Here is a 17,663-nt window from a genome sequence, read left to right as displayed (position 1 = left end):
TCATACAGTAGCTCAGACTGTTTTGAAAAGCATTTTCTTGCCGTCTTTGCTATAATAGTCTACTTCTCTTTTGCAGGGAGCAGGAGCACTCTTTTGTTTCTCAAGTGTCTCCTTAGGTAAAGGTAGTGTAGGATAAACAGTGCAATTATCTTGTAGTTTATGTTTTTAAGTACGTCTGGGTTTGTTTGAGGTTCTCAATGTATTTTGGAAAGACTTTAAGGAGGATTAAGCACAGCTTGCATGTGAAAAGTGAATAAAGCAGTATTGTCCATAGATCTGCAGACCTACATTTTAGTGTGCATTTCCAGACATGGAGCTTTGGAACTCTGCCTGGGACAAGGGAGGGAATCTCCTTCACTACTCAGTGGTGCATCCATTCACTCACACCCCCTCAAGCCAAGACCAAGATCAGGCTCGGAGATGTAGCTTCAGCACACTCTTACCTGTGGGGCACACGTTCACCCCCCTCCCCACTGTATGACAGTTGGTTGCACTTTGTATTTGTTGTGCGCCAAGTCACTGTAGGTACTGACAGCCACTCAGCTAACTTCTAAATAAGTCTAATAGCGGGTCTATCTTTGGACGTTTTCCAGCCATCGTGTCCTATCTGACAGAAGGAAGGAGAAGTGTGAAGAATATGTGAAGTGTGAAGAATATGTCAGTTTCCTTCTGTTGATGTGGATTTTAAAGAATTTCAGACTTGCTTTCAGGTGAGGAAAAGGGTTTATTGCTTTTGACAGTTTGTCTACAGAGAGTTTACCTTATTCTGGTACTGTCGCTCTGCATTCCATTCAAATAAACACGGGCTGACACATTCCCTGACAGGCTGCTAGAATTGCTGCCCTGCAGGTATATATAGGGATACAGGAGGTGGTGACCAAATGACCCGTTCTGACAGTTTTTTTAGTGAGGGAGTACTATCTGAGCCGTGTGCGCGGTGTGTGTGTGTGTGTGTACATGCATGCGTGTGTGTGCGTTGTGTGTGTGTATATGCGTGTGCATTCATGTGCACATTGCACATTGGACGTTTGCCTGGTAGAGTGGGTACATCTAGGGGGTACAGCAGGGATGTCCCTCCGCCCCCCCCCCCCCCCCCCCGATCTACAGCTGCCTTATGCGTGACCGTACCTCTATGACGGCTCTGATGTGTTCCCCCAGGCAGGGGAGGCCCTGGGTGGCCCCCACGCAGCCCACCGCCCAGGGCAGGCTCTTCAGGAGCGAGGCAGCCCTCCGGAACGCCAGACACTGGCCGTCCATCTCGGCGAACTCCAGACTCTGGGCCAGCACCTCGAACGCATCCTGGAGGAGACAGGGGTGTAGGCGAGAGTAAAAGATGGAGGGAGAAAATAGAGGTAGACAGACAGAATGGATGGCCAGATGAAGAGAGGAGGACAGGAGAACAAATGGGAGACGGATGGAAGAGAGAGAGAGAGAGACGTGATCAGAGGACAGAGGAGTGTAAGGGGGGAGAGAGCAGAACAAGAGGAGGTGCGAGTGGAGAGAGAGGGAGAGAGGAAATGAATGAATGAGAGACGTGTCCGGTGTGCACTCGCCCATCAAACACACTGACCCGTGATGGTGGCAGGCAGATCGAGCACACGGTCCCTCAGCCTCCCTTCTACTCTCTCCCTCTCTGTCTCTCTTTTTCTGTCTCTCTCTCTCTCTCATTCTCTCCCTCTCTCCTTCTCTCTCCTTCTCTCCAGGCCTTGACATGTGGGCCTCTTCCGGATGACCGCACAGAGACATTTGGGGTGGTGTGCGCTGGTGAGGAGGCCTGTAACTTTCCACCTTTTCACAGCAGGATCTCCCAGGGGGGGAGGGGGGTATTTATGAGCAGTCCCAGCTGACCGTGATGAGATATAGATCATAGAGATATGCGATAGTACGACACCATTGTAAAATATGACGTTAACTTAATTTTTGTTGCTCTGTTGACATTACCCATTTTGAGTTTGTTCTACTTTTATGGTGAAATTGTTTTTAAACGCACTTCAAATGAGTTTACTGAACTTAGTTATTTCAGCAACGTGTTCCTTCACTTCAAGTCAAGTCATTGGGTCACATTTTACTGTGCACCGATTTACATTTGCATAGTATGCAAATGCATGCAGGCTAGATCTTCAGTCTATGATACAGATCACTATGGAGCGATACTGTGATAGGTCTACAGTACCACACAATACGTCCAATACATAACAATACATTGTTTCTGGGAGAGACTAGAGAAAAAATGCCTGTAGGGAAAATGTGCACAGTTTACACAAGGGATTCCACTAAAATTAGTCTTGGTCTTGAGAGGATAGCGTGGACAGCCTTGGAAACACGCTCAGTGGGTTTCTGCTTCCCATTACGGTTCTGTTCTGTTCTGAGATCAGCGCATTGACCTGGTGCTCTGTCCAAACAGACCTGACCTCACCACACCCTGGTCCTACCAAAAATCTACTGACCGGTTCACAACTCCACACAGATGACACACTTACACACCCGCATGCACGCACACACACACCCACACACACACATATATACTGTACACACACACACATAATACACACACACACATATATACTGTACACAAACACACACATAATACACACTCGCTTGCATGTACGCACACACACGCGCACGTGCAGTTGGACCCCCCTCACAGTGGGAGCTGAAGGGAAGTGAGTTCTTAATTCGGGGTGAGAATTCAGGCTGTGTGCTGTTTGAACCTGCCTGGAGAAATTACAGCAATTACACTTGCACACTCCTAGTCCAAGCATCTCCTACTAAAACCAGAGCAGTACGGACAGGCTAAAGCAACGGATTACTGTGGCCCAGGCTAACAGCTTAGCTCAGCACATTTGCCGCCGCAGTCGTCTACATGGGGTCTCACCTGCGGCCGGCAGAGACAGATGGCCCAGAGCGTAGCGGCTGGCTAGCTAGTAGCGGCCCTGCAGCTCTCCCGTGCCGTCGGACGCCACACGCGGCCTGGGCACGGCACCGCGTTGCGATCAGTCAGCCAGCGGGCACCTATAAAGCTCCCAACCGCGGCGGGAGCCCATCCCCAAGAACAGATGAGCTGGCCGGACCTAGAGCCATCTCAACGCCGCACCCCCGTCGGAGGCAAGTCTGTCGGCTGTCAACGCTCTCACCTTCCAGCACCGAGCCAGCCAGAGCTGGGGAGAGAGGGACAGGTTGTGTTTGGTGCTCATCTAATTAATGAAAAATGAAGGTCGGGTGGGAGGTCCGGGGCATGCAGAGCGCCGACGTGGCGTCCCGGTTTACCACCCGCCATCATCTCTTATATGTGTGAGAGGCCGGGAGCGAGGCATGTGTTCACACTGACTGAAGCGTTCCTGACCGATCATGCCAGGGGCATATGAGCCCCTACTCTGCCATTTGGCTGCAGTACTATGTGCTGTGATCCTCTGATGTCCTTCCACCATGGAAAGTTATTATGGTTCTAAATATTAGCACCTTCGTAAAATAATGGCCTAAGTCATATTTTCAAGTTTTTCAAAAAACACAAAAAATATAAAACGGCCTAAGTCTACATATAGGCATACAGTAGGTTGACATACTGTAGGCCATTATACTACCAGAGTAGGAACAGTGTGATCTTCAGTTGAGGATGTATACAATTTTACCAGAGATGGTCAGGTAGGTCTTGTGTTGTATTGGTCTCGCGATACCAGACATACCGGATCGCCACCTTCCGAACATCTGGGGATTTCTACGTTGAAATAGTCGCTAGAACACCATCGAGAACAGACGGTACCAAGACTACGCCTACTGCTTTGGATTGGTTCTACAATGCAAGGTTGTTGTTTTTTACTCTCAAATTGTTTCCACCCACTTTATGCGACGAAAATCTGAATGAAAGTCCTCGGTCTCTTGTTGAACGAAGCGTATAGAGACTAGCACGAGAGTCTCGTGTTCTCTCTTTTTGTCAGAGGGTTGCTGAGGTTGTTGGTTGTAACTCTGCCGGGTGATGAGAGGATCTGCCTGACACAGCCGGAGATCAGTCAAGCCCACAGGCCCCCTTCACGCCACTCTGAAACGATGTGCCAAACACCCTGGCTGAACGAAAACAATCCTAGAGCCTTTGTCCTCTGACTCTCTCTCTCTCTTACCCTCTGACTCTCTCTCTCTCTCTTCCCCTCTCTCTATGTCTTCTACTCACTCTCCTTCTCCCTCATTCCTCCTCTCTCATCTCATTAGAGCCAGAGGCCAGTCAAGCTTGTTTTTCAATACAGAGGCGTGTGTGTGTGTGTGTAGATAGATAGATAGATAGATAGATAGATAGATAGATAGATAGATAGATAGATAGATAGATAGATAGATAGATAGATAGATAGATAGATAGATAGATAGATAGATAGATAGATAGATAGATAGATAGATAGATAGATAGATAGATAGATAGATAGATAGATAGATAGATAGATAGATAGATAGATAGATAGATAGATAGATAGACTACTTTATACAGTAGTAGTAGTAGTAGTAGTAGTAGTAGTAGTAGTAGTAGTATATACAGTAGTAGTAGTAGTAGTAGTAGTAGTAGTAGTACTGTAGTACTTTATTAATCCTCGGGGGGAAATTGCACACAATTGCAGTCAGTGTAAGAGCCCATTAATGCAGCATATAAATCAGCCAAAACACATGTCAATATCTGGATCTGTGCAACTGAGAGCAGAATTATGACAGGAAGATTGAGAGGAAGTATTGTAGATGGCGTACAGTAGAGATGGTGAGAGGGTATGTAGGCTAGTGTGTGTGTGTGTGTGTGTGTGTGTGTGTGTGTGTGTGTGTGTGTGTGTGTGTGTGTGTGTGTGTGAGTGAGACGAGAGAGAGAAGGAGAGAGATCAACTAAGTGCACACACTTATGCATACAGAACATACACACACAAACACACACACACACACACACGGGGGTGAGAGACACGCTAGTCAAGCGGAGCAGAGAGCAGCAGGAGAGAAAACAGGGCTGAATAAATCAATAACGTGTGACACACCAGGGCGGGAGGAAGCCGTGCTGCCTGACTGTGATTGGCAGCTCGCCGGGGTGCTGTTGGAGGAATGACGCTCATCCCTAGTTCCTGGAGCTGACACCTCCTCCCGCTCCTCGCACTCCCTCCTCCTCCTCCTCCTCCTCCCTCTCCGCTCCCTCCTCCGGCACCCTGCAGCTCCTCGTACACCCCAAGGCACCACGGGCCGCTTCCTACCACACTTCCTCTGAGCCCAACTCACCACCTTTGCATGTACTCTCTCTTTCTCTCTCTCTCTTTCTCTTTGTCTCTTTCTCTCTCTCTCTATCTCTTTCTCTCTCTCTCTCTCTTTCTCTGTCTCTCTCTATCACTCTCTCTCTCTTTCTGTCTGTGCCCCTCTCTCTAGTACACATTCCCTCGTTATTCAATTCCGCAATTAACTTGACCGTCAGCGAGGATGACATCACTGCCGTCCGTGCCACTAGACCAGGAATGGAAAGCAAATCAGATCAAGACGCTCTAGTAACATGCGATTTAATAATTCACGTATTTCCACATTTCATTAATGAAAAACAACCAGGGATCATCTTCGAATGGATACACGGTATCCCTGGACACAAATGGAAAGGTCTGAGTTATCTATGGCTTTACTGCATATATTGTACATGGCCACTGCTTCCACAGTCATTCATTAGCAGCGATAACACTGGCGTGTGGCGGAGGAGGATGGTAAGTGAATCATGGCTGTGGAGGAGGTTGGGGATCACTAATCAGAGAGTTAATGCAGCGTAAAGGAAAAGGGGAAGTGAAACTGAACACCGCTCCCAGGTGGTGACGTGTGTGTGTGTGTGTGTGTGTGTGTGTGTATGTGTGTGTGTGTGTGTGTGTGTGTGTGTGTGTGTGTGTGCGTGTGTGTGTGTGTGTGTGTGTGTGTGTGTGCTTGTGTGCGAGTGTAGTCGCTAAGAACTTCAAAGTCTATATGAAACAGATGTCTCCATGGGATCATAATCCTTATAGAAACTCATCACCAACTCCTCGACCTCCCACGCATGCACACTACAGAATCCCAAGCCTCTCACTGGAACAGACGCCTACTGTCGTGCAGCGAGTAGCAACAGAGCGACAAACGTCACCCGGGAACTTGCGCCCCCGGGAACCATTCTAGCTGGTTTCCCGCACCCAGACCTCCAACCAGATGAAGGGCGGAAGACGCAGTTCACTGAAATCCCAGCCTTTAATACGATGGGTTTGAAAGTGACCGAGCCTATTAACACACAGAGGCCAGACACTCCCCCACTCAAATCAAAGAAAGTGTACAGAAAAGCTCAAAACAATACTGGCTGAGTGGCGGACAGCGCTGACCACGCCTGCTGGTCCCTGGCCGCTCACGATGCCCTCCCTCGATTTAGGACCCTGTACGTTTCGTGAATCCCTCGAGGGCTGCGGACTCCCGGGCTACCGTGAGGTGTCGGCGCGGTCTGGGCGCTCTGCCCAGGGGTTACAACCTGTCCCAGACTCATCACTCAGAGAGATCCCTCTCCCTGAGCACATCCATTATTCATTTGTTGCATATGTTTATTGGTTGGTTATTCTAAGTTGCCGTTCGGTTTGTTCTCCTTGTTCGTCACGGCCTACGAGCCGGCTCGTGACAAAATATAAGCAACTGTTTGTGCTTTGTTGTTATTTGTGCATCTATATGTATGTGCACGGGGTCTGTGGGTTTATACGCTTGTTCACTGTAACGTGAGCTGGGGAATGCATTTCCTCATTGAGGACAATAAACATCATCTATCTATCATCAAGCCACCCCCAGGCAACGGGAAACGCAGCTACCCGCAGAGCAGGGAGCACACAGCGACCCAGCAGCATACCAAACAGAACTGGCATAATTACAATTCAACAACACCTCAAGGCTGAAAGGTACAGTAGGCTACATCTCCCGATGGGCACTGAGGCGCTCTCTTAAAGGGACGGTACTACCCATCACAGCGGATTCGTAGGTTTCTCCCGCAGTTAAGACAGTGACATATTCATTCTTCTTTTAGCAAGACATGAGGTTATTATCATACTGTACATAACATGATAATGTAGGGTTAGGGAGGGAGGGCATTTTCTTGCTCCATCTGACAGATTATCTTGTGGTAGATTTTGGATCCAGGGAGCGTGTGCTGTTTCTCTAGGACCCAGTGGAAACATTCCTGCAGTGGGCATCAGTGTCAAATGCAAATGTTCTGGAAATCCCACGTTTATTGAGAGCAACGTCCAATGAGAGCAACGAAACGCGGGTTAGTCTCATCGTATCAAGTGGGCACGGTCGTTGTATCATAACCGCCCAATGTTAGATAAACGGTTGTGATTGGCCCGATCAATATTTGGTCAGATGGAAATCAGTTTGAATGGGTGGATGTCCTGACTGATCTAATAGAATGAGCTCACGTGATCAGGGTGATGACATCAGGCTATCAGAGCGTCTCCAGATCACATCGGAATGTAATCAGACCATGCTCTCCCCCACAGCCCGTCAGAAACTCTCCATCCCTCCATCCCTCCACCCCCCCCCTCCTCCCCCGCATCCATCCCTCCCTCCATCCATCCCTCCCTCCATCCATCCCTCCCTCCCTCCACCCCCCCCCCCTCCCCCGCATCCATCCCTCCCTCCATCCATCCCTTCGTCCCTCCTCCTCCCCCTGGCGTGAGGACAGATCCATCACTGTTTGTGAGTGGCGTCACGTCCGTCGCCCGTCTGGGCGTGGCGTGACATTGCTCGGGGAGGGTTGGTCGGCGCCAGCCCCTGTGCCAGGTCTGCGGGCGCCTCAGCTATTTACCTTCATCACAGCCCTACCTGCAGCTGCTGCTCGCTTTAAGACGGAGCCAGCATTACAGCACTGGTGTGTGAAACTATGCAGGTTGGAATGGACGTGTGTGTGTGTGTGGGGGGGGGGGGTGGGGGGGGGGGCACAAAGTGAAAATGTATATTAATTGCACCATCACTATTTGTATGTTTTTCTCTATGTGGACATGTAAGTAAATACAAAAAATGTGTTTGTGTGTGTCTGTGTATTTGTGTGAATGCGTGTGTGCATGCGTTTGCATGTGGGCATGAGGTGTACTCACTGTGAAGATTGTGTTGTGATTCTCCATTGGGGTTCTTCTCTGACATGCGTACTGGGAGACCGTGGTCACAGCTGATAGCGAGACATCTGTCAATGGTGCAGGGGTGTCCTGTGTACAAACACAAAACCACCTTAATGCGATCACAAAATAAATAAGGGGACACTGCAAATGCACACGTGCCAAGAGCATTGTCCACTAGTGTTCCTGTGTCTCCCGGGTAACAGACTAATGATACTCATCTCACAGCTGGGTGGCATGAAAATCCATTTCACTGGCAAACCTGTAACATCAAGACTTCAACACCATTATCCAATTTGCTTCCAAAAAAGCCTTCCAATTCCATGAAGAAATTGCTCCCCATTTGGAATGTGTCAAAGGGGATTACAGATGTACAGTACTATTAATGGTCTCTCTGACAATTAGACGCGACAATGGAACATTGTGTTTATGAAAATTGCAAACGAAAAGTTCCAGCTCTGAAACGGGAAGAAGGGTTAGGGTTAGTGTTAGGGTTAGGTGGATGGTAATGTCTGAATCTGAATGAGAATCACCCAGTAGTGACTGAAGGATATGGGGCTGTTGAAAATAAGTAATGAAGAGAAGGTAGGCAGCCCTTGCAACACTGCACTGAATCAATCAGACGGATTCAAGAGCTCGGATACTGCATGTTCAGCATTTATTCACAGCCAGAGGCCGCTACTTTTCTGAATTTAAGAGGTAGTGTGCTCTTTTGGACACTTAGCCCTATTTGTGGTCTGTCTACCATGAACCTGAAACATAGAATGTGCTTTTCTGAGATGGGAAGCACAGGATGTAATCTTACCAGTCTCAGTATGCTCTCCTGTGAAATGTACCGCAATCCGAATATTTTTAGGTGTTTGGCATGACTTGCACATAGTCCTCTGTGGGAACAGGGAAAACTAGCGCCAGGGGCATACTGAGACTGGTAAGATTACACCCTGAGCTTCGCGTCTCGGAAAACCTCTTAATCATAGTTTTTTCAACGCATTTACGTATACCCCATTGACCTCCATTGAAGCCCATATAAATGGCAGCTAGCTCAATACTGGAACGACCAGTGAAATTATGGTCTCTGTGTTTCAAGTTCATGGTAGGGAGACCACAAATAGGGCTACATGTCCAAAATAGCACACTACCCCTTTAAGGAAAGACGATTGAATAGCTCTCAATGTATTTCGTGACACCAGCTTCTGGCCAATCAAAAGTGAAACTGCTTCTGAAACTCTTCCGACACGTAGGTGTGTTTGTGGTTACAGGGCGGACTTTCTCACTTCCCCACCCCAGTGGAGCCTGTGAGTCCTAAAAGATGAAGCTTCTGCTTGTTAGTATGCAGGGGGTGTGGGGAGGGGGGTATGGGGCGTGAGGGGGGGGCGTAGGCTGTGGGGGGCAGGGCGTAGGGTGGGGGGTGGTCGGAGGTACGGGGGCAGGGCGTAGGGTGGGGGGGGTGGAGGTGTGGGGACAGGGCGTAGGCTGTGGGGGGCAGGGTGTAGGGTGGGGTGTTGGGGGGGTTGGAGGTGGGCTTGGTCTAGAATAGATGGTCTTAAATGATATCCTGGCCTCAGTGGAGTGTGTGAGGGTAAGACTCAGAGGGAGCTTAAGTTCTAGAACAGCCCTATGGAACACACCTCTATGGAACACTGTTCCGCATGTTCCCCAACGCCCATCTCTCCCCCTCCTCTGCAGTTTCATTCCGGGGATCGCTAGCATGAACTGCCTCCTGTATTCATACTGTGGCTCCATCACACACCACACACACACCCCCTCTCTGTCCAGGAACATCCACGCACCACACACACACCCCCTCTCTGTCCAGGAACATCCACGCACCACACACACACCCCCTCTCTGTCCAGGAACATCCACGCACCACACACACACCCCCTCTCTGTCCAGGAACATCCACGCACCACACACACACCCCCTCTCTGTCCAGGACCATCCACGCACCACACACACACCCCCTCTCTGTCCATGAACATCCACGCACCACACACACACCCCCTCTCTGTCCATGAACATCCACGCACCACACACACACCCCCTCTCTGTCCAGGAACATCCGCTCACCACACACACACACCCTCTCTGTCCAGGAACATCCACGCACCACACACACACCCCCTCTCTGTCCAGGAACATCCACGCACCACACACACACCCCCTCTCTGTCCAGGAACATCCGCACACCACACACACACACCCCCTCTCTGTCCAGGAACATCCACGCACCACACACACACCCCCTCTCTGTCCAGGAACATCCACACACCACACACACACCCCCTCTCTGTCCAGGAACATCCGCGCCATCTGCTGAGAGGGAGATTTGGGTGATTGATGCGAGACCTTCCTACAGGCCTCGCCCCCTCCTCCTGATTAGGCCTGTCTGCTCAGGTTAATGCTGTTCGCACCGAAGCAGAGGTGTGTTCAGGCAGGTTAATGATATCCTGGCGGGCCACCGAGCAGGGTCGGTGGGGGGTCACAGTAGGTCCTCCCTCCTGTGGGGGGCGCTGTGCTGTCAGACACTCTAAACAGAAAATTGATGACAGCCATCTCACACGCAGGGACACGTGTTCCTCCGCCTGATGCCAGCCCCTGAACTCTCAACTTTTCCCGCGCCCGCCTCACACCTCATTTCCCACATCCACTTACCTGTAGGCAAAATGGCCTGTCTGCGAACGCATAGCTAATGGAAATATTACATTTCAATGGGTTTAATACTTAAAATTCCCCCTTAGTTGCATTCATCAGCGGAACATTTATGATTGCAAAATGCATTTTCTGAGGGCTGAAGAGAGCCTCTGGCGGGCGTGCGAGAGAAGCCTGTGCTGAGAATATTATATCTCTCTACACAAGCCACTTAAATGGATTTATAACTCATAAAACAATCTATTGGAAGCGCAGCACACGGAAATGCTGTGCCGATTTGCCTGGTTCACTCCGGAGAAGAGATACATCACAGTGTAAGCGGTGAAACGGCCCTCCGGTTACCTTGAGAGACAGGTCGATAAGCGCCACACCGCGGCGTTGCATTAGCTCTCGCACTTAATGACACAGCCACAAGAAACCTATTGATGTGTTGCAGTTGTGCATGTCATATGGAATAGCACTACCGACTGGCTATGATACTTTTTATTTATTTATTTAGATACATTTTATATCAGCGAACATTTTATATCAGCGAACAGACACAGAATGCCAGCAGACAGCCTTTTAATGAGCACTGCTGAAGGAAAAATAGAGAAACTTCTGTCTCAAGTGTGGAGTTGTAGACATTGATTGTCCATCTCCAGCAAGCAGCAGATTTTATTATTCTAGGGCCATATGCTGAAGAGGTCGCGCTTGTGCCATCTCGGGGAAAGACATCTGTCTGTGTGTTGGTTAGTGGAGTCCCAATGTGCTGATGGATCAAACCGGCACCAAGAGCAAGATAAGGGGGTCATTCTGCCTCTGTCAAACATGCCGAAATGTAGTTATTGGAGCGCAAGCTAGAAGAAGTGGAAATGTGTTCACTGCAATTCAATGTTGGTGGTTTGATTCAACCTAATTAATTTAGACACACAGGATTGGACACAACACACACACACACACACCTACTGCCCAAATTTCAGTTTATTTATCTTATCTTATCACTTAGTGAAAACTACAAATACTCTGTCATCTATCTCTTCTAATTATGTCTTAATTCTCACTTGAACATTCAACCTTCTTCTGCAGACTCCATTATCAAAGACATTTCTGTTCTGTTGCAATATCCTCGTGGATAAGCAGGGTGACACATAGGAAGAGGATGATAAAGAGCACCAGCGCTAGCACACACCCCTGCCTGACCCCTGTATGTATCGGGAATGGGGCAGACTCTAGTCCCTAGCGGTCATTCCATCTTGAGACCGCTCGCAAATCAGCCAGGATACTCTCGATAGAAATCCATTTGTGCCAGATTAGAAATGAATCTCGCCAATCTGCGTTGGTTCTGAGGAATTTTAAATACAAACAGCTACGCTGGGCGGGGTAATGACAGCAAGGAGCGGTTGAAGTTGGCACGTGATACAGATGGTTCATCCAATCACCTGCCAAGTGCCTGCCCTTTTCCAAACAGATTCCAACAGAGAGTTCCTTGATGGTTATGCGAAGCAAACCACCTGGCGCTTCAGGTTAAACCTGAACGTACCACAAAAGTTCTCTCTGGACAGTGTCATAGGCTTTGGAGAGGATGACAAAGGCCATGAACAGGTCCTCAAGTTGTTCCTGGCACTTTTCCTGAAGCTGTCAGGATGTGAAAACCATGTTGACCGTGCTGCTGTTCTTCCTAAACCCGCACTGCTGTTCTTCCTAAACCCGCACTGTGATTCAGGCAGCATTGATTCTGTGATGTTGTTGATTGACCTCTGTAGCATCACCTTAGCCAGGACCTTACCAGCAACAGCAAGAACTAATACAGTATACCGTATATGTATCATATTGTTGTCACAGACAGCCTTGTCACCCTCGTTCTTAGTGACAATACTGCCGTCTCACCATTGTTGTGGGATGTTCTCTTCAGCCCAGGCCTTGGTGATGTATCGATGTAAAGTTAATCCCAAAAACAGACGCCACACACATACGATGGCGCACACACACGCAGAGATAACTCCACTCACCTGAATACGGTGTCGGGTCTCCACGGCAACGGGCCTCATCTCCCTCATGCTGTCGGTGAACCAGGTGATGTCCAGCACCTGCATCCCGGACACGTCGCTCAGGCCACGCCCCCTCAGCCACGCCCACAGCCCCGGGGCCTGGTTGCCCTCGGCCACTACATGGGTGACCTCGACACTGGCACAGGGAGGGGGCAGGGGAGGGAGATGGAGCGAGATCATTCTCTGTCTAGCAAGAAAACATTTTAAGTGAAAGTCCGTTAGAACTTCAGCAACCGCTGATTCGCAGTCACTCTGTTTATGAGATCACTGGTTACTCTTTCACCGAATCTGCATAAGCAGAATGAAAGACTGTCTCTTTCTCTTAGCTCAGTGAAGTTCTCAGCGAGTGCTTCATGTCCAGAGCGAAGCCTTGACAGGGTCTATAATACATGCTGTTGAGGTACAAAGCAGCACACACCACACAGCCCGCCTGTCTCAGAGGGGTGTGTGTGATCTGCGAGACACCGCCCTGAATGTGTAGCTAAAGTACGCCAACTAGTGTATCACAATAACATCTGAGACTCCCCACACCCAGAAGCCTCTCTGCTCTACTGCACTTTGTAACTACCGCACCAAGCAGAGCTCCCATCCGTGAATAATTACCCCCCCTCCACACACACACACACACACACACACACACACACACACACACACACACACACACACACACACACACACCCTGCGCCTTTATGCCTCCTCCTCTTCCTGTCCTCCTGCCGCTGTGTGTAAAACAGCGTAGCAGCTCCTTACGGCTCCCACCATGATACCACCTTGCTCCGAGGGCGTCCCAATGGGGGGACCATGCTGTTTAATTGGACGAATCACTGGCGAGACTAATCCTCAGTCTGTTTTGCGTTCTGGGCTTCATCAGAGACAGATCTGGAGTAGTCTCTCTGCAGACTCAAATAGAGTCGCTGCGCTCCGCATACTACATTATAGAGTCTGTGCCACTTCGTCGCCCAAGCTGGTATTCCGAGGGCGTATGGACGGTTAAAAATTGAAAGAGTAACAGGTCGTAGCAGCAAATGAGAGCCCAGGTTAGATGGGCAGGGCATGATCGCCTGATCGCGAAAGTCGTTACTGATTGGTGTCGCAGGGATTCCTGCGAAACCAATGAATTGCCAGGATTTGAGCCCCAGATTTTTGCATGAAGTGTCCCAGACCCATAGAGAGATCTGCAGCATGCAGGAACTTAGCGTAGCTTACCTAGTGTATCAGCGAATGAACTCTCATGGATCTGGCGTTGAGGCTAGGTCTGGAGTGGATCAGCAGCACACGAACACACACACGCACACACATCTGGACAAACAACCTCTCAACAAGGCTCATTTTAGAGAACACAACACGATAGTGGAACTGCAACTGATTTTCTCTCATTGACTGGGTATGTTATATATGACATGATGTCTTTCAGACTGACACCATTGAATAAGCCTGGTTGAATTGATTATTGTTTCTTAGAGCGAACTGATTGTTATGTAGGCTACATCAAATACACACGTTTTCTCTTCGGTTACATGACAAAGGGCGCTCTACAAACCGGCCAAAATGTGTATATTTTCTGACATGCCGCCAACAGTGAATGTAAAAGATGGACAGGTAAATGAGCTTGCATGCAGCGCTGCACCAGGCTGAAGTTCTCAGAAACAGCGGGGCCCTGAGCCCAGCACAGCCATTCTCCCGTAGAGAGAGCTAAAGAGAACTGGTAAACAACTGATACCGTACCTGATCCAGTCTCTGTACACTGCCTGCACTCTACTGTGAAATCTGACATCCAAATCAAAGAGTGTCAAGAACAGAACATGACTGACCTTTAAACTTATCAAGTTATTGTTCGCACGCATGCATGCACGCCTGTGTGTGTGTGTGTGTGTGTGTGTGTGTGTGTGCGTGCGCGCACATGTGTGTGTGTGCACCTGCGTGCATCTGTCCGAGTGTAGCTGATATCAAAATTGCCTGCCTTGCAGAATGTCAGTTTGAGGCGGGTGCACTCCACTTCCTGTGGTTGGTTTCAAACAATCGCACCAGGCCCAAGTGCAACCGTAGGAGCGCTCAAGCTGTGTTTCTGGGAATGCTGCCATCCCCGGGCTGGCACGTCGCCGGCAGCGTTCCCATAGCCTCACTGCCTCCAGCCGGCCAATCCCACCGGTGGGCTCTCTACAGCTGGGTCTGCCCAACGGAGCTCACCCAGCCCACCTCTCTGTCACCGCATGCCCAGCCACGACACAGTGAATCCCTATTTAGCATGGAGAGACGTATGTGGTAGCCCTATCGGCAGCCTCAGACGACCCCGAGGGAGGCTGGGTTAGGAAAGAAGGGGCCTCCTCCCATAGGCTCTCTCTGGCAATAGAGGTGGTGTAATGTGAAGTTTATCTGTATAGTTTGTTAATAAGCCCCAATGAGACAAACCTGTTGTTTTCTCAATTGAGGAAACATTGTTGTCAGATGCGTAAGTCATCACTTCGAAGAGTCCCGTGATAAACAGGCACGACGCAAGACACTCACTATCATGACAACTTGACAAAGCATGGCAAAGCATTCTAACTTGGAATCAGCCAATCACGTGCTCGACCCTTAATAATCTAAAGTGGTGTTCCTACCTGAGGACATCATCCACGCGGAATCCCTTTGACCTGGCCAGGCCGGACAGGAAGTCTCTCCTGCTGCTTCCCATCTTCCTCTCCACCAGGTACAGCACCACTTCCTTAAACCTCACCTCGCTCTGACCCCGGGCGGCAGGCTCCGCCGGCCTCTGTCGTTTCCTCGCACGCAGTAGAACAGGAGCACGGAGCATCTCTCAGTTCAGGTGAAGATTGAACAATGGCACGCTCAGATCTCTGTTTTTTTTTTTCGCTTCTTCTCACGACTGTTTGCGCTGTCGGGTGCCACTTTGACTTATATCCAGGAAAACGCCCTCCTCTTGGAAGCCACAGTTGTTGGTCTCTTATTGTTTGTTCGAGACCAAGGACAGAGTGACAGTTGGAATGAGGTCTGCCAGGGGGCTGACAGACAGGAAAAGCCACTGGCAACAGGTGTTCATAATTTGGTGTTCATTAGATAGATATCAACTGTCAAAATAAAATAAAAGACAACTTGTTGAGTTGAACTGAGGATAATTCAACTGTGTGCACTGTGCATACAACTTCAATAATGGGAGGATCTTGTAGCTTCACTTGGGAGCAAAACAGAGATGCACAACACAACCATCAATGACCATGTTCATTTATATGCTGATGATACAGTTGTCTACTGTACTGCGGATACTGTTCAGGAAGCCATTATTAATCTGCAACTTGCTTTTAATGTACTACAAGAAGCTTTCACCAGTCTTAAACTAGTCCTAAATCCTAGTAAATCTAAGTTCATGTTGTTCTCTAGAGCTAGGACTATTGATTATGATCGACTCCAGCTTTCTCAATATGGCCTGCATATTGAGAGTCACGGAGTACTCTCGGAATATCGTGGTTTGTGGTTGGATGATAAACTCTCTTTCCAGTTTCATGTAGATAAACTAGCCTCTAAGCTGCGGCAGACAATTGTCTTCCTGTACAGAAACCATTCCAGCTTTCCTATGTTCAGTAGTAAAATAATTGGACCAAGGCCAAACTGGAAAAAGTGAGCTCTTACTGTAGCTGTAAAAATAAAAAATAAAAACATAATTATACATATACAATATATACAATAACAATGCAATTCTGGATTATTGTTATTCATGGCAGAACCTGGCCCCAGGGAAATACTGGGGTGCTGGTTACCATGTGAGACCCCCACAGCTGTCCAGGCATGTCCAGCCCACCTCTCCGCCCCCTTGTCTGATTATGTCCAGGCTGAGCTTGGACCATCTGTTCCACTACTTTAATTAGTTTACGGACCCCCCCCCCTCGCCCCATGAGGTAGCCTAGTATTGCTACAGATTTGCTTGGTGTAGGTGCAGTCTGCAAGTGGACAATAATCAGAGCCCAATTGGTAAGAGACAGTGAGGATCTACTGTATGTGGGCCATGATCAGTTCTCCTAAGAGACAGAGCAGAAGGCACCAACCTGTTCCCGTTACTTTTCGAGAGACAACACAAACAAGAACTGAAATATTGTTGTATGAAGATCGCTTCCTCTTCTAGTCATTAACCCAGTTGATTAAATAACATCTTTCCTGTCAGAAGATGAAGTTCAACATCAGCATCTACCACAACAAGGGAGGGTTCTTAAGGAGTGTTTCAAAGGGCTCCGATGAGGAGAACCAAAGAACCTGTATGAAACCCTTTGTTTGTGGTCTACCAGACTGTTTGCGTGACGTAGCTAGTCCAGCCATGGCGCAGCTCTCATTAGGCTGATCCCTGGGAGGCTAACTTGTGTCAAAGACCCTGAGGCTCAGTCTAATTGTTTGGCCACTTTCCTCCAATCGCTCAGCTGTGTGCCATCATGCTGGCCAGAGTCCAAAGAGTGGTCTGATGAAATACCGTGGTGACACAAGGAAGACCCAGCGTGCTCCGTTTACACTCTGCCGCTCCAGTTCATTACAGTACTTCAGCGCCCCAGCAGCTCACCTGACCTCACCTGACCTCAACACTTTACCGTCCACAATGCTCATTGATTTGTTGTCAACAAGCTTCATTATCCGTGATGTGAATAAGTACCGGTGCTCTCATCCAATGTAATGGTGAAATTGTTGCAATTATCTTGCAATGAAAGGGTGTCTGATACTGCGGGCTGTCATGAAGTTCCTGTTCGACTGAATCATTGCCGTTTTAAACATATGCGGGTTAACTAATTTAGATGTGGTCAGGCTACTCTATGCGCAAGCTTGGTAATGTTAAAACATGTAGACTAGATACAGTATACATGCACAATACAGCCAATACATTCACTTAAAGGGATAG

The 17,663-nt window shown here is 48.8% G+C and overlaps 1 protein-coding gene across 1 annotated transcript in view; it reads right to left on the bottom strand.

Moving 5' to 3' along the window:
• The window catches only part of dntt (deoxynucleotidyltransferase, terminal), a gene marked incomplete at both ends in the record, with an annotated part of 52,240 nt that extends 36,659 nt beyond the window's left edge, over positions 1-15,581 (bottom strand). Inside the window, 5 exons of the mRNA XM_084458776.1 lie at positions 1,129-1,299; positions 8,088-8,195; positions 9,388-9,633; positions 12,749-12,923; positions 15,388-15,581. Of these exons, the coding sequence (XP_084314902.1) occupies positions 1,129-1,299; positions 8,088-8,195; positions 9,388-9,633; positions 12,749-12,923; positions 15,388-15,581 (894 nt within the window). The remainder of the gene's footprint in view (positions 1-1,128; positions 1,300-8,087; positions 8,196-9,387; positions 9,634-12,748; positions 12,924-15,387) is intronic.
• Between the last annotated feature and the right edge of the window lie 2,082 nt (positions 15,582-17,663).

The sequence above is a fragment of the Borostomias antarcticus genome, assembly GCF_949987555.1.
Source record: "Borostomias antarcticus genome assembly, chromosome: 25".
Taxonomy (NCBI): Eukaryota; Metazoa; Chordata; class Actinopteri; order Stomiiformes; family Stomiidae; genus Borostomias; species Borostomias antarcticus.
This window is presented reverse-complemented; position numbering and strand designations above follow the sequence as displayed.